The following is a 26670-nucleotide window of genomic DNA, read 5'->3' on the forward strand; positions in this document are numbered from 1 at the left end:
ATGTGTTATTTCCTCAGTCTGAATGAGTGAACGATTTCTGTTTATATGTTGTCTAAGATGCAAGTCATTTCAGATAGCAGTTGATTTTGATATAATCACGTGCTTTTGCGCGCGGTTCTGTTAATTATGGTTTTGCAGTCATTTCTGAACTACTTAATTTTTGCTTCCACCGTCGCCATCCCCACGTCCATTTCATTGATATGTAGTTTTTCCTCCTCAAACACATTTCATGTTTGGAAGGAATCTTGGAAATTTCAGGAATAAAGCAATTGAAGCCAGGGGAGCTGTTACTGAGTTCCCACTCTGTGAAAGATGTAATACGAGGTGCTTTGGAAGAGGAAAAGATTAATCAATCACGTAAATGCTTTTGCACTTTCAGGTTTCATTTTATATATAATTTTTTTTTTTTAAGAGAGAGCGTATGTGAGAGAGCGGGGGAAGGAGCAGAGGGGGACAGGGAGGGAGGAGGAAAGACTCTCAAGCCGACTCCACTCTGAGCTTGGAGCCCTACACAGGGCTCCGATTGACAACCCTGAGATCATGTCAGGTCTCATTTTAGATGTCACCTCTCAGAGAAGTTTCCCAGAACACAGTATCTAGAGTTGCCTCTCTTCACTGTTGTTCACTATCTCGTTACCTTCATTGTCAGCGTAGTTATTCTGTTAACTTTGTCCCTTTCATACTGGTTTATAAATTCAAGTCTGTCTTGTTCATAGTTGGATCCCAGAGTTTAGCACAGGGTCTGGCAAACAGCAGACCATTTAGAATATATACCTAAATAATATATTAGTCTTAGGTTTTAAGTTTAACTTAATCTTAAGTTGTTTTTTTTTTTTTTTTAGCACAGGTGCATACTGTATAAGAAATTATGGGTGTTCAGAGTCAAAAAAGAAATTCCTTGGGGCATCTGGGTGGCTCAGTTAGGCAGCCAACTCTTGATTTCCGTTCAGGTCATGATCTCAGAGTCCTGGGATTGAGTCACAATTGGGGCTCTATGCTCAGCGGAGAGTCGGCTTGAGGATTCTTTCTTGGCCCCTACACACACACACTCTCTCTCTCTCTCTCTCTCTCTCTCTCTCGCTCTCTAAGTAAATAAATCTTAAAAAGGAGAGAGAGATTCCTTCTCCTGACTGGATGCTCTCTCTCTCTCTCTCTCTCTCTCTCTCTCTCTCTCTTTTTAAGATTTTATTTATTTATTCATGAAAGAGAGAGAGAGACAGGCAGAGGGAGAAGCAGGCTCCATGCAGGGAGCCCGATGTGGGACTCGATCCCGGGTCTTCAGGATCACACCCCGGGCTGAAGGTGGCGCTAAACCGCTGGCCCACCGGGGCTGCCCTGGATGCTCTCTGAAAATGTATTTTTCTTGCCAGAGGAAAAAGAAAAAATCCGTTCTACCTACTTTGTGAGAATAGGTTTGGGTAGAGAGGGGAAGGGGTAATAAAAGCAGGGAGAACTGTTGAAAAGCTTCTGAAGTAGTCTGGGAGAGATGTGATGTTTCCTTAGTTAACTAATTTGGTTTCATTGTGTTTTTGGAGGTAGAAACTACTGGATTTACTAATGGATTGTAATGGAAGGTTGAAGGAAAGGGAGGCATAGAAGGATGGATGATATCTGGGTTTTGATTTGAAAAATTGGGGTTCATGGCAGTGATACTTCTTAAGCTGGAAATGGTTTTGAACGTAATTAGAAAAGTTTCCACACATGTAAATGGAGAGAGATGTTAAGAGTTAACAGAGCTCTGGCAGAGAAGTTTGCTAAGTAGCCTCTTAGCTATACCTCTGAAGTTCTGGGAAGGACTGGGACTGGAAATATAAATATGGAGTTATTGACATATAAATGATGGTACATGCTATGGGGCTAGATGAGATCTCCTTAGGAGACTTTAGGTAGAGAGTGAAGCCATCCTAGGGTGGGACCTGAGTGGAGGAAAGTAAAGAAGGAATTCGTGAGGTAGGAAAAAAACCAGCATAGTGGTTTTACAGAAGCTGGAAGTGGAATTTTTCTTTTTCTTTTTCTTTTTTTTTTTTTAAAGATTTATTTATTATGAATACAGAGCCTGACACAGAACTTGATCTCACAACCCTAACATCATGACCTGAGCTAAAACCAAGAGTCAGACGATTAACTGACTGAACCACACAGGTGCCCTGGAAATGGAGTTTTTCAAGGAGAGTGGTCAGTGTGCTGCAAAGAAGCCATGTATTAGACAACAGAGAAGTGACCACTGGATTTAGCAACATAGGTTATAGATGACCTTGACCACAGCAGTTTCTATGTATGCAGGAGCAGAAGCCTGATTGTCTTGGGTTAAGGAGAGAATGTGAGGTGAGGACGTAGAGACATCAAGATACACATACTCAAGAACTTTTGTAATGAAGGAGGAGTTAAGGAGGTAATGGGTCACCAAAGAGTTTTTTTCAAAGAAGGGGAATTCTACAGCAGGCTTGCTTGTTGTTGAATTTGAGCCAGTAGAGAAGGTAGAAATTGATTGTGCAAGAGAGATTATTCAAGATGATATCTTTGACAAAGCAAGAGAAAGTGACCTCCACAGGTCTGCAGAGGAGTTTGTCTTTCTTTCTTTCTTTTTTTTTTTTTTTTTCAATTTTTATTTATTTATGATAGTCACAGAGAGAGAGAGAGAGAGAGAGAGGCAGAGACCCAGTCAGAGGGAGAAACAGGCTCCATGCACCGGGAGCCCGACGTGGGATTCGATCCCGGGTCTCCAGGATCGCGCCCTGGGCCAAAGGCAGGCGCCAAACCGCTGCGCCACCCAGGGATCCCTGAGTTTGTCTTTCTTGAGAGCAAGGACACTTGGGGGAAATTCTAAGAGTATGAGTGAAGATGCAGGTGGGTTTGTTGATAATTGTTTTTCCTAACACCTGACTAAAATGTTGCTCCCATTTTAGAGATCAGAAAAGTGAAGTTTGTTAAAGGAGAATAATTTATTTGTATAACATCATGACCTAGTAGTATCAGTAGCTATAGAAATCAAATTTCTAGACTTCCAGGTGAGTGTTCAGTTTGTTGTGTTCTTTGAGATTGAAATATTGTAAATTAAAGTGTTTTGTGTCTTTTTGGCTCATCTGGGTGTTTTGTTCTAGGGACAGATCTGGAAGCATCTTTGCTAAGTTTTGAAAAACTTGACCGTGCCTCACCAGACCTTTGGCCTGAACAATGTAAGTTTTTGGTTTCTTGATATTAGAATCAATGTAGGACAATCCAGTGCTACTTTGACAGAGATTTTTTGAAGTTATTATTAAACTATAATGGTTAAAATTTTGATTTCACTTCACAGGGAAGAGACTGAATTCTGTGGTCTAATTTTAAGGCTAGCTGTTTGGTAGTTTAACTTTTTCAGAACACAGTGTTGACTCAAGAAATTATGATAGAGACCCTTAAAAAATGCATCTGTAATAAGTTCAGACAATACAGAGGTACATAAAGTAGTATTTCCTCACCTCCTTCAGTCTTGTAAACTCACAATTAATAGTTTGGTACAAATTCTTTTGGCCTTTTTTATGATTGTATGGTAAATAAATACATACATATTAATAAAGTATACAGCAGGGTTTTTTGGGTTTGTTTGGGTTTTTGTTTTTGCTTTTTTGATGTAATGATGGGGTCATATATACATGGTTAAGTTAATGCAGCTTAACTTATTCCCTCTTTTAATGGATCTTTCTACATTAGTAGGTGTAAATCTATTTCATTCCTAAAGTATTTCATTATATAGATATACTATGGTTTATGTATTTCTACCCTATTTGGAAACCTTAGATCCACTGTTTGACATTACAAACAACATGTGTCTTTGTGTGCAAGGAAGAGAGTGGTTGTGTATGAGAGTACCCATTTGCTCAAATACTAGGCAATATTGGATGTTACTGATTTTTTAAAAAAGATTCATTTATTTAGAGGGTGGGGAGGGACAGCGGGAGAGAGAGAGAGAGAATCCCAAGCAGACTCCCCACTGAGCACAGAGCCTGACAAGACTGATCCCACAACTCTGAGATCATGACTTGAGCCAAAATCAAGAGTCAGACGCTCAACTAGCAACCAGGTGCTCCTGGATATTACTGATTTTTATTATTTTTAGTTCATATTTCTTTATTGGTTGAACAATATTTTATTTTTAAATATCTATTTTTTATCTTTTTATTTTCTAACGTGATTCTTCCCATGGGGCATTTAAATAAACAATTATCCAATTGTCAATCCATGACAGGACAGCATACCTAAAAAAATTTAAACTTTCTGATAAGAGATAGTGTATCTCCCATTCTCTGATACAGCTAATTCCTGATCCTTGCAAGTTTGGTTGAAGAATTATTTTCTCTAAGAAGCTTTTCCTGCCCCCTCAGTCTGATACAGATTTCCTCCCCCCCCTCCCCCCCCCCCCCCCCCCGCCATCTTCCCATTGTGCCTAGTATCTTTCTTGGAGCACTTAACCAATATTATGGTTACTGAGTACTCTTTCTCCTCTTCCAGACTTTAAGCTCCTTGAAGGCAAGGCTATTTTCTTATTATTTGGATCCTCTATATCTGGGGCACTGAAATGTTTATTGAATAAATAATGTGTCTTTTTCTTTTCAGTACCAGGTGTCGCTGAATTTGCAGCTTCCTTTAAAAGTGTAAGTCATATTTCACTTCTCTAATATTGTTTATCCAGTGTTTTGCTCTTTAGTGAAAGTTCAAATATCTCCTATTTCTTTATTTTCAAGCAAAATATCAGAGGTTTCAAATCAGTTTGTAACTGCAGCCCTGGAAATCCGTGTATATTATTATCATGTTTATGATAATGTCTTCCTCTGTTCAGATGCTCTGTTTTAGTTGAAATAGTTAATATAACATCAGTATTATTTTTTGCCCATGCCATGATTTTAAAGCTTTTTTCCTTTTGTTTATGGGATGCATTGTGACCTTAACTTATACCTCCTTACAGGATTTTGAAATTTCTCAGTGATTCATCATAAAGCAAAGGAAGACATCCATTAGAGCCATACCTTTTGTACTTTCACTGTGCTAGATACTCTCCATATATTCTCTTATATTCCCACAACCAGGAGAATATGGTTATAGTATCAGGTAGCAGCACTTACATAGCACCATATGCCCAGCACTGTTCTGAGCACTATACATATATTATTTAATCTTCACAAAACCGTGTGGGGTATAGGTACTATTATTATCCCAATTTTATAGTCAAGGAAATGGACTGAGAGAGAGAGAGGTTAAGTAGGTTACCCAAGGATATAGGCAATATGTGGCAGAACCAGGTTTTGAATCCATTGATCTGATTACTAGCATCCATACTCTTACCATCATATACAGAAGCATTTGAGTCCAGTGTTAAAACTTTTCAGTTAAAACTGAAAGGGAACCTTGGAAATTACTTGCCCAAGACCTAGTGAGTGACAGACCAGCATTTGAATGCAGGTTATATCTATTCTAGAGTTCATGCTCTATCTAGTAAAATATGCCACTGGGGACTTGTAATAAAACCCTCACTTTTTTAATGTAGTGTGGTAGTTTTAAATGTTTTTAAAGGTAGTTTTAAACTTTGTTTTTAAACAAACTGTAAAACTCTTGTTGTCTGTAAAGGGAAGAGCCACTGCAACAATGATAGTTCAAGAACCTTGTGTACCTTGCTATATGCTTAGCATTCTCTACTTATTGTTAGAGTTATAGATGTTGAGTTAGAAAATAAGGCCCCCTAGGGGCACCGGAGTGGCTTAATCCCTTGAGCGGCTGACCCTTGATTTTTTTTTTTTAAGATTTTATTTATTTATTTGTGAGAGACACAGAGAGAGAGAGAGAGAGGCAGAAACACAGGCAGAGGGAGAAGCAGTCTCCCTGCAGGGAGCCCGATATGGGACCCGATCCTGGGACTCCAGGACCACGCCCTGGGCCGAAGGCAGGCACTAAACCACTGAGCCACCCAGGGATCCTCATGACCCTTAATTTTGACTCAGGTATGATCTCGGGATCATGGAATCGAGCCCTGAGTTGGGCTACTCACTCTGCTTGTACCTCTCCCTCTGCTTCTCCCCCACCTCAAATAAATAAATAAAATATTTTGGGGGCAGCCCCGGTGGCGCAGCAGTTTAGCGCCGCCTGCAGCCCGGGATGTGATCTTGGAGACCTGGGATCGAGTCCCACCTCTCTTTCGCTCTTTCTGAATAAATAAATAAATAAATCTTATAAATAAATAAATAAATAAATAAATATATTTTTTAAAAAGAGTATTTATTTATTTGAGAGATAGTGAGAGAGAACCCGAGCAGGGGCGTGGGGCAGGTAGAGGGAGAAGCAGACTCCCCACTGAGCAGAGATCCCAAAGCAGGGCTTGATCCCAGGACCCAGGGATCATGACCTGAGCCTAAGGCAGACGCTTAACCAACTAAGCCACCCAGGATCCCCTAAATAAATAAAACCTTAAAAATAAATAAATAAATAAATAAATAAATAAATAAATAAATAAAGTTAAATATATATATATATTTAAAGCCCCTCTGGGCCAGTGGCTTTTAGGTTCCTTGAGAGTATCTGTTCAGTGGTTAGTCAGACTTTGTGGACTCTCATTTATTCAAAAGCTGGGGTTATAGGAAAGTCAGCCCGTACTCTTAGCATTCAGTAAGGCCTAAGCATGAAGAGTTCGGAATAATATAGGGCTCTGGAGTCAGATACACTTGGATTTGAGACCTGAATCTGCTTTTAGCTGCCTGCGACCTAAACCAGTTTCCTAACATTTCTGAGCCTTAGTGTTGAAACTACCTCATAGGATTCTTAGTGTAAAATGCCATAATGCATGTAAAATACATTGCATTGTACCTAGAATGTAATAAAGAGTACATAGTAATTATTAGTATTAGATTGGCTTTTGTCTAGTAGATTGAATAGAAAGTGACTAAATTAATTTTCTTACGTTCTCATTCATACTGACTTTTCAGTTTAGTTAATTATATTTGTAACAACTAAGTATTTTGAGTTAGAAATAAAAGGTTTTTAAAAAATCTTTAAAAACCTTTTATTAAAATATGCTGTTTTTTGAAAATCTGATTATGTATCGACCCCTTTTCCCTAGAAGTATGCACATTCATACTGTTTTGTTTCTAGGAGTTCAGGATCATCCCAGGACCCTAGGTTAAAATCTCCTGATATAGTCTGTTTTCCTACTGGTGGGTAAAAATGGCAAATTTGACCAATGGCCTTCTAGGAAAGGTGTGTAGAGTAATGGTTTCTGAACCCAGACTTCCTGGGTTTAAATCTTGGCTCCAGTAGCTGTGTATCTAGAGGCAAGTGATTTATAATTTTCCTATACGTCAGTTTTTTTCCCTTGTAAAATGAGGATGATAATACCTGCTTCATCCTGTTGATTTGGAAATTAAGTAACACGATGCATTGGTCACTCATGTTAATTAAAAAAAAAAAAAAAAAAAAAGACTCAGCTGACATAATGTTTCTCAGCCATACCCCTGCCTGCACAACAGAATCATCTGTGTGCAGTCCTGCAGCTTTTAAAAAATACATATGTAATGGTTATAACGGGAAGTGTGCTGTGTGGCTTGACCTGTGGACCCTGTGGTGGGTGTTCATTTAGCTTTATGTCTTATTTTTGTGTATAGTAACATAGCATTCTGTTGCCATTCTTAGCTGTGGAAAAGGAGGGGGGTCCACTGGCATGAGAAGTGTTTGGATCTTTTTTAATGTGTGGTAGTTTTGTGGGTTTTTTTTTTTTAAGATTTTATTATTTATTTGACAGAACATGAAAGAGCACAAGCAGGGAGAGCAGCAGAGGAAGAGGGAAAAGTGGGCTCCCTACTCAGGGGAGCCTGACATGGGGCTTGATCCCAGGATCTCAGGATCATGAACTAAGCTGAGCAGATGCTTAACCCATTGAGCCACCCAGGTGTTCCTAGTGTGGTAGTTTTTTTTGTTTTGTTTTGTTTTTTTAAGATTTTATTTATTTATTCATGAGAGATACACAGAGAGAGGCAGAGACATAGGCAGAGGAAGAAGCAGGCTCCTTGCAGGAAGCATGATCCAGGACTCAATCCCAGGACCTGGGATCACACCCTGAGCTAAAGGCAGGCACTCAACTGGCGAGCTACGCAGACATCCCTAGTGTGGTAGTTTTAAACAAATTGTAGATCTCTTCATTGTCTTCATTGTAAAGCAAAGAGCCAGTGCAACAATGAAAGTTCAAGAACCTTCTGTACTAAATACAATTTGCAATGTTTTGTTACCTTTTTTGTATGCTTAGGATGCTAAAATGTTTTTGAAGCTAAATAGGTGGTATTACATTTTAAAAAATACATATGTAATTGGCCATTGGCTCTGTTCTCTCCACTGGATCCTCCTTCCACCTCTGATATTTTAAATCTATGCATGTAGAGTGTGGCCAGGTCATCTGTATTTTTTTGTTACATAGATGATTCTTGTGTGTAACTAGGATTGAAAACTGTTGTCCAAAGTTATTCCAAGAATGGGCTCTTTTTCACATTTTTTTTTTAAGATTTTATTTATTCATGAGAGATACACAGAGAAACAGAGACACAGGCAGAGGGAGAAGCAGGCTCCACGCAGGGAGCCCGATGTGGGACTCGATCCCAGGACCCCAGGATCACGCCCTGGGCCAAAGGCAGGCACTAAACCACTGAGCCACCCAGGGATCCCTCTTTTTCACATTTTTAAGTTCACTTTTCAGAAATGAGAATATAGGAGGATCCCTGGGTGGCTCAGCGGTCTGGCGCCTGCCTTTGGCCCAGGGCACGATCCTGGAGTCTTGGGATCGAGTCCTGCGCCGGGCCCCCGGCATGGAGCCTGCTTCTCCCTCTGCCTGTGTCTCTGCCGCTCTCTCTCTCTCTCTCTCTCTCTATGTCTATCATAAATAAATAAATAAATCTTAAAAAAATGAAATGAGAATATAACTTAAAATTCTACAGTTTTCTAAAATGTCTACAATATAATAAAATTTGAAGTGATGACCCTTATAGTCTTCTCACAAATTGAGGATTTCCTCTTTTTTAAAATTTTTAATTGAAGTATAGTTGACATATATTAGCTTCAGGTGTAGAACATAATGAATCAACAATTATATATATTACATTATTATCAACTATATTCTCTATGCTGTACTTTTCATTTCTGTGACTTATTTACTGTATAACTGCAAGTTTGTACCTCTTAATCCCTCTTACCTATTTTGCTAATTCCAATACAACCACCAGTTTTCTGTATTCATGAGTCTGGTTTTTTGTTATATTTTCAGATTCCACATATAAGAGAAATCATGCTATTTGTCTTTCCTTGTCTGACTTAGCATAATATCCTCTAGATCTATTCATGTTGTCATAAATGGCAAGATTGCATTCCTTTTTTTTTTTTTAAGGTTTTATTTATTTATCTTAGAGTGAATGTGAGTGGGGGATGAGCAGAGGGAGAGAATCTTAAAGCAGACTTCCTGCCAGAGGGCTCACTCCCACAACCCATAAGATTATGACCTGAGGGGAAACAAAGAGCTGGATGCTCGACCAACTGCGCCATGCAGACACCCCAAGATTTCATTCTTTTTAATGGCTGAGTAATAGTCCTCTGCATTTGTGTGGAGAGAAAAGAGACATCTTTCTATGAATCTTCCCCTCTGCCAGAGAATGTTACTCCTGACTGTCTCAAACAGTTCAGTTGGAGGCTTTTACCAGAACTGAATTTCAAGTAATTTCTTTCATTGCCTTTTTTTTTTTTTTTTTTTGTGGTCAGACCTCTCTTCTAAGATCATTTCTCTGAGATCAGCTTTTTGTAAAGATGAGCAGAATTATTTTGCAAGGTGACTGGTTTTAGGTCATAGCTGAAGCTTGAGAAATCTGGGTTTTTGAAATTATCATTTGCCAGTATTTTCAAACAACCTGAAAGTTGTGTGACAGCTACTTTTCATATAAGAAGGAAGATTATGGTCTCTACATTTTGTATGTATCTGAGTGGATATATTCTTATATTCTGACAGCCTATTACTAGCTCTCCACCCAAATGGATGGCTGAAATAGAACGTGATGACATTGACATGTTGAAAGGTAAGCAATGCTGGTGACCTCTGACTTGTCACCTGACATTTATGTTCCTTTACAAAACACCTTTCCAATTTTCTCTCACTGTTCCCTTACAAGTATTTGCTGCAGTCAAACCGCCAACTTAACCAAGCTTATTCATGGTTCTTCATGTCTGAATGCTTGTCTCTACTTTTCCATGTGAATAAATCCTTTCAGTTCAGGACCCACTCATGATTTCTTCTGCTACTAAATTCCTTTAATATTAATTTTATTTTGTATAATGTTATAGTCGAAAAAAATCTCATAAATTTTTCCCATTTAATTCTCATAAAGGTCATGTGAGTTAGGTATGATGATATCTAAGGTTCAGAGGTTAACTTAACCAAGATTTATTAGAAAGAGTTAAAATTTAAAATGATCTTTTAAGTCTAGTCTCTTAGTCTAACACAAGTGCCTTCCTTAGGATTTAATGCTATGTATTGTTGTCAGTACTATTAATTGATAACCCCATAGTGGGTTAAAACCTGTCTTTTAGTTCTTTCCATCTCATCAATTTCTCCCATAAACAATAGTGTAAGTAGTGAATATTGTTGTTTGATAAATGACTTGGAACTCAACCACAGAGTAGAAATTTAAATTAAAAAACATTAATTTTCCTTGATTTTGCTCTACTTATTTAATTTTTATCATCTTTCTGGTGATAAGATTCATGATGGTTGTAAAGTAATAGACTGAAATTAAGGTAAAAATCTGGCATTCTTGAGGTATTTAAGTAGCTGAATAGATCGTGAAAGTCTACTTATGCCAGATATCGATAATGAGGGTGGCATGATAAGTGGGAGAAAATAACATCTTTATTTGATTTCGGAAGTAATTCATTGTACTGCATGAAATGCTTAAATGAGGATCCCCTCCTCCAACCATGGAAAAATTAAGTCTCAAGGGCATCTCAGGTTCATTGTTGTAAATGTTCCAAATGGACATTTATATAACATCTCATGCATGTGTATTTTCTAAGGAAACTTTAAATTTTTTAAAAGGGATCATATCGTTATGTTCCATGCAAATTGACCTGTGCCTTAAACATAAAAGGAATTGGGTGCTATTTAAATGAAAATCTGGGAACTAAGTTTTTATTTAAAGTATACTATCTTTTTATCTGGTAAACTTAAATTTTATAGAACTTTGGTTTGAAGGGAAAGTTTGGATTAATATTTAGTCTTTTCTAAACTTAGGGAAATGGGGAAGAGTAAGTGTTTTATTGCTATTTTATTGTTATTTGGAATAAGAAGACTTACAAACGATATTGGAGACAGTATCCATTTTGAAAGTCTGTGAGACTTTCTCAGACTAATATCTGCTGTGTCAGATCACAAAGTTTCATATTTTAACAGTGTGTTCATCTTCTGTGATGGGCAAAATGAAATTTATAAAAGGATCGTTGGGATAAAATATAATTTGCTGTATATTTATACTAACTCTCTTCTCATTAAGTAAGTTCATCTGAAGCATTTTGCAACAGTAGGAAAAATTCACTGTGTGTGTAAGGGGAATAATTGGATGAGAAGAGATATGGATCCTTTTTCTACTTCTTAGATAAGAATTAAGCTTGAAAACTTTTATAGCAAGGATTTGCAACCTGAATAGGTTGTTACTAGAGGAGAGTAGAAAGAAATGATATTGAAACAAATGATTGTGTTTCAGAACTGGGGAGCCTCACCACAGCTAATCTGATGGAGAAGGTACGAGGCCTACAGAACTTGGCCTATCAGCTGGGGCTGGATGAGTGTGAGTACCCAGATCACATTTTTCAGGGTTGCATGTTGTGTATTTCCTAATGAGTGCTAGCTATAATTTAAAAAGATCTTTACTAGGCATTGTGAAGGTAAGAAGTCACTGTAATCTAGAGTGCCTTTTTATGGTATAGTATACTGGAATAATTACTAAGTTTACTCAGTAACAAGTTATTTTTCTCTGTACAATAAAAGTATATTGGAAGCCTTATTAGTTTAAAGCAATAGAATGTCAAATCAAAGTAGCTTAAGCTAAAGAGGGACCTCATTAGTTCACATAAATCAAAATTTCAGGTGTAGAAGTAGCTTTAAGGGTATCTAGATGTTTGACCTTTAATAATATCATTGGGATGTGCTCTTGTTTTTGCTTTTGTTTTGCATCTCGAGGTGGGGAAGGTGGCCAAAAGTAGCTCCAGTTTATATGTATTTAAATTTCATAATCCCAAAATAAAGAACCATCTTTTCTGAACATTCCAAAAGAAAGATCCTGGGGAGGACTCATTCTATACCATCTTGACTCACGTACCTATCTTAGAACCAATCCTTTAGCCAGTTAGCCTAGAGTACTTTAATGGGTCAAGCCTGGGTTCAGGATGCAGACACAGATTAGAGGGGTTAGTCTAATCCAAATCATGTGGAATGGGAGGAAGGATTGGTTCCCCAAATAAAGGGCCATATAGCAGGCCAAGAACATAGTCTATTGTCATGAGTAATAATTTTAAAACTTCTCATTTATTCCTGTCTACTCTTCATTCTTTTAGTGTAACTTACTTCTTTATAGATTATATTTCTTTCCATACTGTGTTCATTGTAAAACTGGAAAAGAAATTGTAGAAATTCTCACTTTGTAAATGAAAGAGAAACTCAACATATAGTGGTTAGAACTTTGTTCTCAATGGGTACTTCCTGACACCTTCATGAATCCACAATTGTGAGAGGCTGTACTAGCTTATAACTTTCTTTAAACATGCAAGTTTTGCCCTGATTAGAACAATCCCAAAAACAATTTCATAAATTGTTGATTTATAGAGCATATAGAGGATTTGTTCACATTGTTGATTTAAATTACTGCCAAATTCAATATTTCACTTTAAAATATCATTTAAAACTTCTAATTTTTGATTAAAAGTCATCACTTCCTTAGGCCTCTTTATCTTTTCTATATTTCCATCACTGTCATTAATAGTTGGCCTTCTTTTACCAAGAAAATGTTTTTTTAATCACTTCATGAATCAAGGAGCAGGAAACAACAAACTGCTTTGAGATATGGTTGCTAGTGGTCTACTAGGTTCACTCATTGTTACCTAACTCTCTTCCGTGTTACTGGCCATTTATTTTTCATGATTAAAATTTATGCGTCGGCAAAGTTAACATTTACCATGTATGTCATGGACTTCCAGGGTTTATAATGAAAAGTCAAGTCTGTGATTATTAAATTCATGAATGCTAGGTTGGTATAATATAGAAGTTGATTCTGTTACTAGCTCTAGGTAGTAAATGCTGTAATAATAATAATCCTTTATTTCTCTGTGTCAGTTTTTCTTTATAAATTTTATGCTCATTATATCAAGAAGATTTTTTTATTGTTGTTTTGTTTTGTTTTTTTATTTATTAATGAGAGACACACACAGAGAGAGAGAGAGAGAGGCAGAGACACAGGGAGAGGGAGAAGCAGGCTCCATGCAGGGAGCCTGATGTGGAACTCGATCCTGGGTCTTCAGGATCAGACTCTGAGCTGAAGGCGGCACTAAACCACTGAGCCACCTGAGCTGCCCAAGAAGATGTTATATTGCCAAATGTATTTATCAATAGTATTATCTCTAGTTAGTTGTAGTTGAAGTTGCTATATTTCCTCTGATTAGTTTTTTTTTTCTGCCTTCCTTTTGGGAAAAGTAAGATTTTTCCCATTTTTTATTATGGAGAGTTTTAAACATATATCAAAGTAGAGAGACTAGAAGAATGACCTCATGTTGCCATGACCCAGCTTCCATAGTCAACCATCGGCCAATCTGTTTACTTATACAACCTCCCATAATTATTTTAAAGCAAATCTTAGGTATTATATTACCTCGTTGGCCAGTAATTACATATATATTACCAAAACACAAGTTCTGTTTCCTTCCCTCGCCTTTTTAGATTTAACCACAATTCCACTAGTATGCCTAAACATTTTTAACAAACTTACTTAATATCATCAAATAGCTAATCAGGATTTGGATTTCCCAGTTTGAGTTATAATTGTTTTTATACAGTCGGTTTGTTAGAATCAGGTTCTAAATAAGGTTCATACACTGTATTTGGTTGATACATCTCTTAAGTCTCTCTAATCTGTCATAGTTCCACCTGCCTTTTATCTTCCCTTACCATTTATTAAACCTAGTTATTCTGTAGAATTTTCCACTTTCTGAATTTTGTTATATTTCTGTGGTAGTGTTGAATATGTTCATTTATCCCTTTTTATTTCCTGGTAGTTAGATCTAGAAGCTTGCACAGATACGGCTTGACTTTTTTTTTTTATTTTGGCCATTTCATAAGTGGTATTGTGTACATCCATCAGAAGATACATCATGTCTATCTATTTCTCTTTGTGATGTTAAAATTAATTAGTTGACAAAGGCATCATTAGCCTGATTTTTTTTTAAAGATTTTATTTATTTATTCATGACAGAGAGAGAGAGAAAGAGAGACAGAGAGAGAGAGGCAGAAGGAGAAGCAGGCTCCGTGCAAGGAGCCTGACGTGGGACTTGATCCTGAGTCTCTAGGATCGCACCCTGGGCTGAAGGTGGCCCTAAACCGCTGGGCCACCAGGGCTGCCCTAGCCTGATTATTCATTGTAAAATTCTCCATCAGCCTTACACAAGAGTTTTAGCAACGTTTGATAACTGCTGAGATCCCCTGTTTTATTTTAGGTTGCCAGATGGTAATCCTCTCATTCTGTCATTTTTTTGTTATTAGCTAAAATTTTTCTATATTTTTCTATAAAGGACTTTATCTTATCAACTATTTATTATTACCTTGAAAGCTTTTTCTACAGGATAAATTATTCTTTCTCTTTATCAGCTTTTAGAAAAAAGAGTTCCGGGATCCCTGGGTGGTGCAGCGGTTTGGCGCCTGCCTTTGGCCCAGGGCGTGATCCTGGAGACCCGGGATCGAATCCCACGTCAGGCTCCCGGTGCATGGAGCCTGCTTCTCCCTCTGCCTGTGTCTCTGCCTCATTCTCTCTCTCTCTCTGTGACTATCACAAATAAATAAAAATTAAAAAAAAAAAAAATTTAGAAAAAAGAGTTCCCCCTTAAACATTAGTAAAGTTCATTTTATTTATTTTTTATTATTTTTTATTTTTATTTTTTTAGTAAAGTTCATTTTAATGGCTTTCCACAGAATCAGAAACTTGATGTGGTTTGTTTTAGTTTTTAATCCACACAGTTAAAAACGTTATTACTATTCAGTGTTTTGTATTTTTAAAACTTTTTTTAAAAGGTTTTATTTATTTATTCATGAGAGACACAGAAGCAGGCTCCATGCAGGGAGCCCCATGCGGGACTCTATCCTGGGACCGTGGGATCATGCCCTGAGCCAAAGGCAGATGTTCAACTGCTGAGCCACCCAGGCATCCCAAGTATCTTTAAAACTTAAAACATTGGAGGTGAGTACTTGGAGTCACCAAACTCAACTACCTTAAGCACTGAACCAAAGTTCTGCAACAGAAATGCTCATTTCTGCCACATGAGTCCCATGAGAACAGCTGAGACTTTTCAGAATTATTTTCTGGTTCAAAATTCAGCCTTATTTCAATTTCTGTAGCAGTGCTTTGCAACTTACTGTCATTTTCCCTGATTACAACAAATTAACTGACATATAGAAAATAGTTTTAGGGGACACCTGGGTGGCTCAATGGATGAAACTCTGCCTTCGGCATAGGGCCTGATCCCAGGATCGAGTCCCACATTGGGCTCCCTGCATGGAGCCTGCTTCTACCTCTGCCTGTGTCTCTGCCTCTCTCTCTCTGTGTGTCTCATGAATAAATAAATAAATAAATAAATAAATAAATAAATAAATAAATAAATAAATAATCTTAAAAAATTAGTTTTAGCTAATAGAATTGGAAAGATTCATGTTGTTATGTATTGGACTTCTTGACTACAGTCTCTCTTTGTTTTATTGTATATAGTGTATTTGCATAAAAGGAAGATCTTTTTTTGTCCTTACAGATTATTCATCTACTCTAGGGGTTGACATTTACTTGACACCCTAATCTGGTGTTTCAATGTCTCAATCCTCTTTGCTGCATTAATTGAGAGGATGACATGGATGAAAAATAAGCAATAGGAACTGATGAATCCCCAAGGACCAGTGATCCTGTTTTCATGCAAATTATCTGCACTGATAAAGATGATGGAAAGAAAAAAAATGCAAAGAATATTTGTCCTCAAAACATGATTGTTTGTCACTTCCCTGGAGCATTGTTATATGTTAGTATTGAAATAATGTGTACCTTCTAGAGCTGATAGTAACTAGATTGTGTCTTTTGGAAGATGAACCAGGCCCTTTGATTTGATACATGATTATGTCTCAACCCTGTTGGTGTGGATATTTTGGAGTGCAGTGATTTTTTTTTTTGGTATAGGCATTTATATATAGCTTGTCATGATTGGGGTCCCTTGGCTTGATTTGAGCAGTTAGTTAATGTGAAGTTCCCATGAAATATGAAAAATTGTAAACTGCCTTATCATATAAAGAATTTCATTTCTGTAATTTCTGAGTTTAGTGTCCTTCCTGTTTTGCCAGAACTATTGCAGTCTCTAACCGGTCTCCCTGCTTCTCAACAACCCCATTCCAGGCCATCTTGTTTATCCTCAGATTAATCTTTCTAAAGTATCATTTGCTTTTTTTGTCCTTTGCTCATAAGTCATTAGTAGTACTTTACAGACCATGCAATCAAATTCATATTCTAGCATGGCATTCAAAATCCTCTTCCCTCTAGACCTAGCTTAGTGACTAGTTTTATTACTTCTCTCCTTAAAAAACACCATGTATCATTCCCATTTGAGATATTCACTTTTCCGGGACCCCTGAGTGGCTCAGCAGTTGGGCGCCTGCCTTGGGCTCAGGTCATGATCCCAGGGTCCGGGATTGGGTCCCACATAGGGCTTCCTGTGGGGAGCCTGCTTCTCCTTCTGCTTATGTCTCTGCCTCTCTCTCTCTCTGTCTCTCTCTCTTTCTCTCTCTCATGAATAAATAAATAAATCTTAAAATAAAGAGAAATATTTACTTTTCCTGTAACACTTGCCCATCTTAATTCCATACATGCTATTCTTTTTTCAGAAAGCTCTCCCTGACCTATTTCTAATATTAGAACTTCTATTCTTCCTTCGCTCTTTAGTCTCAGATTTACCTCTTTTACCAGTCTTTCCTTTTCATTCCTTATCTGGAAAGTGAGCTCTCTTTTCTGGCCTCCCACATTGCTCCTAGAGCAGTGTATTTATTTGTATGGCATTGTTACCATTCTGGGAGATTTTTTGGTACATGTCTTATTCATTGATTGATTGTAACTCTTTCAGGTAAGAATCATACTTTGGACTGTCTAATCCATAGAGTACCTGGCATGTCGTAAATGTACAAGTGTGTATTTGCTGATTGAATTAATGATCAACTGCTGATGACTTTGGGTGAAATGATAGACTTTTTCTAATGAAATCCATGGACAAAACTGAAAAGGTGAAAGTTTCTGGAAATCGTTCTTTTTTCTAGATAGTTTTAGTGATGAGAAGTAACATTTGTAATGTCTGGAATTTTTCCTCTAATGGCTAGAATGATCAACCACACATAGTAAAGATAAGAATGAAGCTTATTGGGCAGCCCCGGTGGCGTAGCGGTTTAGCGCCGCCTGCAGCCCGGGGTATGATCCTGGAGACCTGGGATCGAGTCCCACATCGGGCTTCCTGCATGGAGCCTGCTTCTCTCTCTGCCTGTGTCTCTGCCTCTGTCTCGCTCTCTCTGAATGAATAAATAAATAAATAAATCTAAAAAAAAAAAAAAGAATGAAGCTTATTGATGATGGTTTGATTTTATCTTCTACTTGAACATTATTCCATCATTGTTATGACCTGGACATGATCTTGATTTATTTAGTCTTTTCAACAGTCCATTGGTTGCTTTATTCCTAAGACCAGTAGAACTAGAGGTGCCTGGCTAGCTCAGTCAATAAAGGATGTGACTGTTGATCTCAGGGTTGTAAATTTGAGCCCCATATTAGGTGTAGAGATTACTTAAAAATAAAATCTAAGGGATCCCTGGGTGGCGCAGCGGTTTGGCGCCTGCCTTTGGCCCAGGGCACGATCTTGGAGACCCGGGATCGAATCCCACATCGGGCTCCCGGTGCATGGAGCCTGCTTCTCCCTCTGCCTGTGTCTCTGCCTCTCTCTCTCTCTGTGACTATCATAAATAAATAAAAAATAAAAAAATAAAAAAAAATAAAATCTAAAAAAAAAAAAAAAAAAAACCCAATGGAACTATCATGAATCCATTGAACACTGATTCTCAACACCTTTTGCCCTTTAAAAAGATGTTCCCTCTTGTCTCTGAAAGCTAGAAACCATTTAGTAGCCCATGCAGATAAGCTAAATAATGACTATGTTCAAGATTTTTTTTAAGATTTTTTTTTTAATTTATTTATTCATGAGAGACACAGACAGAGAGGCAGAGACATAGGCAGAGGGAGAAGCAGAAACAGGCTCCCTGTGGGGAGCCTGATGCGAGACTCAATCCCAAGACCCCGGGACCACAACTCGAGCCAAAGGCAGATAGATGCTCAGCCACTGAGCCACCCAGACGTCCCTATATTCAAGATATTTTTAAATAGAATGTGAAAATTGGGAAAGCAGAGGATCGTGCCATTTGAAACTAGGGCTAAAGCTTGGAACTCTGATGATGTTCTGTTTCTTTTTTTAATAGCAGCTTAGTTGAAATATAATTCACCCACCCTACAATTTACCTATTTATAGTGTGATGCAATTAAGTAGCTTTTAATATATTTAGAGTTGTGTACAGCTATCACCACAATTGTAGAACAATTTTTATCTCCCAAAAAAGAAACACTAGACCCATTAACAGTCATTCCTTATTTGCCCCCTAAGCCATGGGTCTAGACCGCCACTAATCTGTCTTTATGAATTTATCTATTTTTGACGTTTTGTATTGGTGGGATCATACAGTATGTGGTCTTTGTGACTTGTTTCCTTCACTTAACATAATGTTTTCAATGTTTATATTAGAATGTACTGGTATTTAACTTCTTTTTATGGCCAAATAATATTCTATTGTGTATTTATCCACCAATTATCCACATTATACTTATCCCCCAGTTGATGGACTTTTGGATTTTTTCTGTTTGGCTAGTATGAATAAGGCTGCTATAAACATTAACTTAAAAGTTTTTGTATGGATTTACCTTTCCATTCTCTTGGGCTTATAACCAGAAGTGGAATTCCTGGATCATATGATAACTCTGTATCTGACTTTTTGAGGTACTGTCAGACTATCTTCCATACTGGCTGCACCATTTTACATTCTCACCAATAGTATATGAGGATTCCAATTTCTCCATATCCTTGCCAATACTCGTTTTTTGTTTTCAAAAAGTTATCATTCATCCTAGTGGATATGAAGTGGTATCTTATTGTTTAGATTTACATTTGACTAATAACTAGTGATACCGAGCATGCTTTCCTGTATTTATTGGCCAGTTGTATATTTTCTTTGGAGAACTGTTTAGACCCTTTACCAATTTTTAAGTTGGAGTATTTGGGCATTTATTATTGAGTTATAAGAGTTCTTTATATACTCTATAAACAGGTCACTTATATATATGATTTGCAGAAGTTTTCTCCCATTTTGTAGGTTGTCTTATTACTTTCTTGGTGATGTCCTTTGAAGCAGAAACTTTAAAAATTTTAAGTCTGATTTCTCTACTTTTGTTGTTGCTTCTATTTTGGTTTCATGCCTAAGAAACCTTTGCCTAATCCAGTGTCCCAAAGATTTATGCCTGTGTTTTCTCTTAAGAGTTTTATAGTTTTTAACTCTTACACTTAGGTCTTCGATCATTTTAAGTGAATTTTTGTGTGTTTTTGAGGCAAGAATCCAAATCCATTGTTTTGCATGTGGATAGCCAGTTGTTTCAAACATTGTTTAAAAAGACTGTTCTTTTCCTGTTAATTGTCTTGGCATTTTTGTTAAAAATCAATTGACCATTAATGTGAGGGTTTATTTCTAGATTCTCAAATCTGCTTCATTGATCTATATGTCTATCCTTATGCCTCTAGCTCACTGTTTTGATTACTGCAGGTTTGTAGTAAGTTTTGAAATTGGGCTGTATGAGTTTTCCAATTTTGTTCTTTTTCAAGATTGTTTTGGCTACTCTGGGGCTCTTGAATTTCCATAGGAATTTTAACTTGTCAGTTGTTGCAAAGAAGTCAGTTGAGATTTTGACAGAGATTGCATTGAATCTTTAGATCATTTGGGGGAATATTCCCATCTTAATATTAAAATGATTGCATTGAATCTTTAGATCATTTTTGGGGAATATTCCCATCTTAATATTAAAATGATTCATGAATGTAGTATGTCTTTCTATTTAATTTCTTTCAGTATTTCGTAGTTTTCAAAGTATAAGTTTTACATTTTGTTAAATTCCCAAGTATTTTATTTTTTGATGTTGTAAATGTTATTGTCTTTTTAATTTCATTTTCAATTTGTTTACTGATGCTTTATTTTTTCCCCCAAGTTTTTATTTAAATTCCAGTTGGTTAACATACAGTGCAATATTAGTTTCAGGTGTAGAATTTAGTGGTTCATCACTTACGTAGAATACCTGGTGTTCATCACAACTGCCCTCCTTAATCCCCATTAGCTCTTTAACATCTCCCCTGCCATGCTCCTCAAGTAACCATCAGTTGGTTCTCTATAGTTAAGAGTCTGTTACTTGGTTTGCCTCTCTTTCCCCATCTCCCCCACACCATGTTCATTTGTTTCTGAAGTTCATTGGTACTTTAGAGAAATGCAGTTGACCTTTGAATAATGGGGCTTGAGGTGCCAAACCTCTGTCCAGTTGAAAATCTGTGTAAACCATGTTCAAGGATCAATGTACAATTAACTTCTGTATGTTGATCTTATATCCTACAACTTCACTAAACCATTTATTAGTTCTAATAGAGTTTTAGTAGACTACTTAAGACTTTCTATATTCAGGGGCACTTGAGTGGCTCAATCAGTTAAGCATCTGACTCTTGATATCAGCTCAGGTCTTGATCTCAGGGTTGTGGGTTCAAGCCCCATGTTGGGTTCCATGCTGGACATGGAGCTTACTTAAAAATATAGGGGACGCCTGGGTGGCTCAGCAGTTGAGTGCCTGCCTTCAGCTCAGGGCATGATCCTGGAGTCCCGGGATTGAGTCCCACATGGGGCTCCCTGCATGGAGCCTGCTTCTCCCTCTGCTTATGTCTCTGCCTCTCTCTGTGTCTTTCATGAATGAATAAATAAAATCTTGAAATATATATATATATATTTTTTCCTTTATACAGAATCATATCATTTGCAGATATAGTTTTACTTTTTTATTTCTTTTTTTTAAGATTGATTGATTGATTGATTGATTGATTTATATATTTAAGACACAGAGAAACAGACATGGGCAGAGGAAGAAGCAAGCTCCATGCAGGGAGCCCGACACGGGACTCGATCCCGGGACCCTAGGATCACACCCTGGGCTGAAGGCAGCGTTAAAACCGCTGAGCCACCCAGAGATCCCCTACTTTTTTATTTCTGATCTGGATGTCTTTTATTTCATTGTCTTACTTAATTGGCCTGGCTAGAAATTCTAGTACAGGATTGAATAGAAGTGGCAGAAGTGGACGTCCTTGTCTTCTTCCTGACTTTTGGGATAAAAGCAGTAAGTATGATATTAGTTGTGGGCTTTTTATAGATGTCCTTTGTCAGGTTGAGGAAATTACCCCTTTTTTTGTGGAGTGTTTTTATCATGAAAAGGTGTTGAATTTGATGAAGTTCTTGATTACACTTTACCTTATATTACAAAATAAATGAAAATCTCAATTTATACTCATTTAGTTGGTCTGAGTAGAAACTTAATGTTATAAAGAAAAGATAGGCTAAACAGTTATTAATGTAAATAATTTCACAATGAGCATATCACCCTCTAAGACTAGCTTTACGAAATTTAGCTTTTGTTTTGTTTTTTTGGTTTTTAAAAAGATTATTTATTCATGGGAGACACAGAGAGAGAGGCAGAGACACCGGCCGAGGGAGAAGGATCCAACTCCAGGACCCTGGGATCACGACCTGAGCCAAAGGCAGACGCCCAACCACTGAGCCACCCAGGCATCCCAAATTCAGCTTACTTTGTTATAAGTTGTTGTTTCTGCTAATTTATAACCTAATCCTGTATGTTCATTTAGAAGTCTCAATGGGATTGTTATTTGGCTAAATATAATCACTTACCATAGTTTTTAAAAGCAACATTTTATTGTAAAAAAAACAGACTTCCCCATTCCTGGTATTTCATCCCATCAATCTACATTGATGAAGTTGTCTAATACCAGAAACTATTTGGTACAACTTTCTTAAGAGGTGGTACCAAAGAAAAACTTCCAAGGTAGCCTGTGGTATAGTAGTATACTATGTGGTATAGTATTCTCTACCCTCTAGGCATATAATTTTTTGAAAAAAATGACCATTTATATCTAGAAATTGTTTCCCATCTAGATAAAATTCTGAAGAACAGTTAGCTCTAGTCTTTAGATTTTTTATTTTAATCTGCGAAGGAAGAGAAGGAGAGAAAAACTGGGACTCTTGCAGCCTGGATATTCTTCTCTGTGGCCTGACAGCAGATTTGTCTGACTTAACTTTATAAGGCCTGTAGGGTCTCCCTCTATAATAGAAGTTAAATTAACTGCAGTTGATTGATTGAGGAGGAAAATCATCTAGCCTTTAACCTCTAGATGGCAGCATGAGTCTTACTGTGCTACCAGCTTTTCCTTGACCATTTCTCTTGAACTGGGTTTCTGATTTAGGTAAGACATTCTTGTGACTTTACCAGACTATTTGCCTAACTTTGTTGATGCCTTTCTTGATTCTTTAGATTTTTGTTTTTCCTTTTCATCCAGTTTTTAAATCCCTTTTCAAAGCAATATATATTTCTGATGCTCAGAGTCCTTTAGTTTCTCTATTGTCAGAAATAATATTTTGCTTTTTTTTTTTTTTAAAGATTTTATTTATTCATGAGAGAGGCAGAGACGTAGGCAGAGGGAGAAGCAGGCTCCATGCAGGGAGCCCCATGTGGGACTCAATCCCAGGACTGCGGGATCACACCCTGAGCCAAAGGCAGGTGCCTAACCGCCGAGCCACCCAGGCATCCCAACATTTTGCTTTTGATTAAAGAGATTGGTAGAAAAAATTCTAAAAATGTGGTAGTTTAATTCAATAGCTTCTGTACCTGGATATAAGCCCTCTCAGAATGGGCTCAGTTCTCATCTTGGCTTATCTTGTTCTATCCTTTGACTCTGCAGGTTACCGTGTGAGATTAGACACTGCCTTATTAAGCTAAGGCAAGAATGTTGGCTAAAATTGATGAAATAAACTTGGATTCATTAGTCGTTCTTCAAGAAGAATTTAACTGTTTTAAAATAAAACTTGCAAATAGCCATTTTGAATCATGAGGTAATAGGAAAAGAATGAAGTATTCAGTTCAGCAACTGAGTGCCGACCTCGTGCAAGGCTCTGCAGGGGAATATGAAGATGAATAAGACATAATTACTGTCCTTGTGCAGATTAAAATCCAGTAGGAAAGGGAAATAAGACAATTAAGTAAATGATTCTCAATAGAAAGTAGAGGAGGTGAGCTCCATAAGTGTTTGAAGACCTGTGGGGTGGGAGAGAAGAGAGTAATTACATTAGATTGCTATAGGAATGGCAGGTATGTTTGATTTTGAATGTCAATATGGATTGATTAGTAAGGATTGTATAGGGCCATTGAATTGAGGATTTGAGAAGGAGCCTGGATTCAGAGAAGTCAGTCAGTGTTGTCTGCTGTGGACAAGAGGAAGGGATGTGGTAGTATTTGCTATATCTGGATCAGTGAAAATAGACGTTGAAGAACACATAGGAGCTTGTTAGGTGGGAGTGGGAAGGGACCATATTCCAGGTGGAGTGAATATTCAGAGCAAAACAGAGTTTGAAGGAATACCTGTGCTCAAGGAATGGGTGAGGGTGATCTGATTCTTCAGGAGCCCAGGTTACATCAAGGTCCATAAGGACTAAGACAAGGAAGGAGACAGGGCCTGGATTAAGGAGAGCCTTCAATACTAGGGGATGAGGAATTAAACTTAAAGGTAGCAGAAGCATGTGAAATTTTTAAGGTATTTTAACAGCTATAACATGAACTGTGCATTCATTATAGATGATTTATAGTGACACTCACTAAAAGAGACCTTATCATAAGGTAACGATAAGAAAGTAAAAACTATATAGCCTTAACACTAAGAAATAACCATTGTTAATATTAGATGTGTTTTTTGCCCCACTGTTTTCCCTTTCTGCTTGTGTTCATACACAGGCATGCTTTTTAAATAACCGAGACTAGTTATATGTATATAGTTTTAGCCTGTGCATTTTTTTCATTCCGTCTTAAGTATTTTTCTGTGTCAAAAATTCTACCATTGAAGATTTCTGAGTAGGGAAGTCACGTGGTTAGGAGATGTTGGTGCATAGGATGGAATGGAATGGTAGAGCCAGGAGGCTGGAAGGTATTATGGGAGTCCAGCAAGAAGAGTTGAGGGCTTGAATGAATGGTGCAGTGAGAATGGAAAGAAATGCACTGACAGAAGATGTTTCAGCTCTATCATTTCCAGAACTAAGTAACTGTCTGGATGGATGGATCGAAGGGATAAAGCTGAAATTAGAGTCTACCATGATGCTTTGAACCTAACGAATTACAGGGACTTCAGAAGAAGGAGGGAGATCCAGTTAAAGAAAAACATCACATAACTCTTTTATACATTTCTTAGGAGTCAGGCACCTTGATTTTTTAAGAAATAAGTAAAAGCCATTTGTTCTTAGGTGGATGTTATTAATAGAGTGACAGCAATACTCTAGTTTGGGCAACAGGTAATGTTTTGAATAGATATTTTTCTGTCAGGGAGATAAACATGTGTAACAGGATATCCATAACTTCAGAAATGGATTTGTGGAGTCCCTCTACAGTACTCTTTGGCAGATCAGTAGGCCTTTCAGTTGAATAAATTACTTTGTATAGTTTTCTTCCATGGTAGTGATATTTTATTCACTTAGCTTACCTATATTCAGGAAATTGGTATGGTCTTTATATATAGTTGATATCCAAATCTTTATTAACTGGAAAAAAATTTCAGAAGTATAAATTTGAAATAATGTGGTAACTACACTTACATGGTGAGCATTGTATAATGTATAGAATTGTCAAGTCACTGTGTACACCTGCAACTAATATAACATTGTATGTCAACTATACTTCAAAAATAAATAAAGAATATGTTTAAAATAATGCAATTGGCCCCAAATACTTGATGTTGATACATCTATTAATTAACGGCTATATTTGGAGTATATCAGCAACAGGGTCAGTTCCTCCCAGGAGTGAAGACAACATTTTACGTATAGCTAGAGATTTGTGAGATCTCTGACAGAGAGGAAATCTACTGCCAAATTGTCTTCTAGAAAGGCATTTCCTACTGCTACATTCTTATGAACACCAAGCATTATAATTTTAAAGTCATTGCGAACTTGGTAGGCAAAACATTAATATCTTGTTTTAATATTTATTTTTTCAGTTGTGAGGATGAACTTTTTTTTTTAATGTTTCTTAATTATATCTGTTGACAGGGAAATTCAAGAAGGTATGTATTTAAATTATTTTAACCTGAAAAATAAAGCCAGGGAACTTGATGCAAAAGCACCTTAAGGACAGTGTTTAATCTGCACTACTCAAATACCAAATGAAATTTATCTTTTGTTTTCTTTGTTTCGGACATTGCCATACCATTTCACCATAGTCATTAGCATGGGATCCTATTTAGGTAGTAATACAGTATAAAATCTAGAAATCCCACTTTGGAAGGATCAAGGTTATTCCTCATAATTAGAAATTGTCAGTTTAGCCTTAAGTATTTTGTTTTAAAAATGTATTATGATAATGGGAAATAAAACATGCCATTATTTCTCATTTTTCTCTTGGTTAACAAATTAGGATACACAAAGCCTCAAATTACCTTTAAGGCTTATAAGCATTCATATATTTTATCCATTAGTCAAGTTGTTTCATAAACCCAACATTGGCTCTGAAATGGCTTTATGCACAAAGAGGATTTTACCATAAAATGCTTGTGATGTTCTATTCTCTTCTGATTTGGGGTGGGGGGTTGGGGAACGCAAAGATAGAGGAAAGCAAGTGGGGCATACATTAATTTGGATGGGGTTGGTTTCAAAGTAGCATTCTGTTTAATTGTAGAAAATACATGGGGAGGATGTACATACTGAAACAATTTAAAGTTCAACACTAGGGGAATATCCAAGTAAATTATAGTACCATCCACACAGGAGAAGACAATGTAGCCATAAAAATGTTAAATAAAGCATTAAGGAGAACTTAATGACAGAAAACTGCTGATTGTATGTAAGGATAATTGCAAGTGAAAAAATTATAATGCACAACACAAAATCAAGTTGTTTTTTTTTTTCTTTTTGGTTTTGTTTTTTGGTAGTGTGGACATAGACAAATGATGGGA

General features: G+C 37.0%; 1 protein-coding gene across 3 annotated transcripts in view; it reads left to right on the forward strand.

Annotated features, from left to right (window-relative positions):
- Positions 1-26670, forward strand: part of LIN52 (lin-52 DREAM MuvB core complex component) — a 111501-nt gene that overhangs the window by 998 nt on the left and 83833 nt on the right. For 2 of the 3 annotated variants that reach the window (XM_077909971.1, XM_077909972.1), the window contains exons 2-5: positions 3102-3176; positions 4594-4631; positions 10004-10070; positions 11751-11834. In XM_077909971.1, the coding sequence (XP_077766097.1) occupies positions 3102-3176; positions 4594-4631; positions 10004-10070; positions 11751-11834 (264 nt within the window). Of the gene's footprint in view, positions 1-2632; positions 2848-3101; positions 3177-4593; positions 4632-10003; positions 10071-11750; positions 11835-26670 lie in introns of those variants that run through there. The other variant, XM_077909970.1, reaches the window with a different exon arrangement.

This window comes from Canis aureus, chromosome 9 (genome assembly GCF_053574225.1).
Source record: "Canis aureus isolate CA01 chromosome 9, VMU_Caureus_v.1.0, whole genome shotgun sequence".
In the NCBI taxonomy this organism is placed as follows: Eukaryota; Metazoa; Chordata; class Mammalia; order Carnivora; family Canidae; genus Canis; species Canis aureus.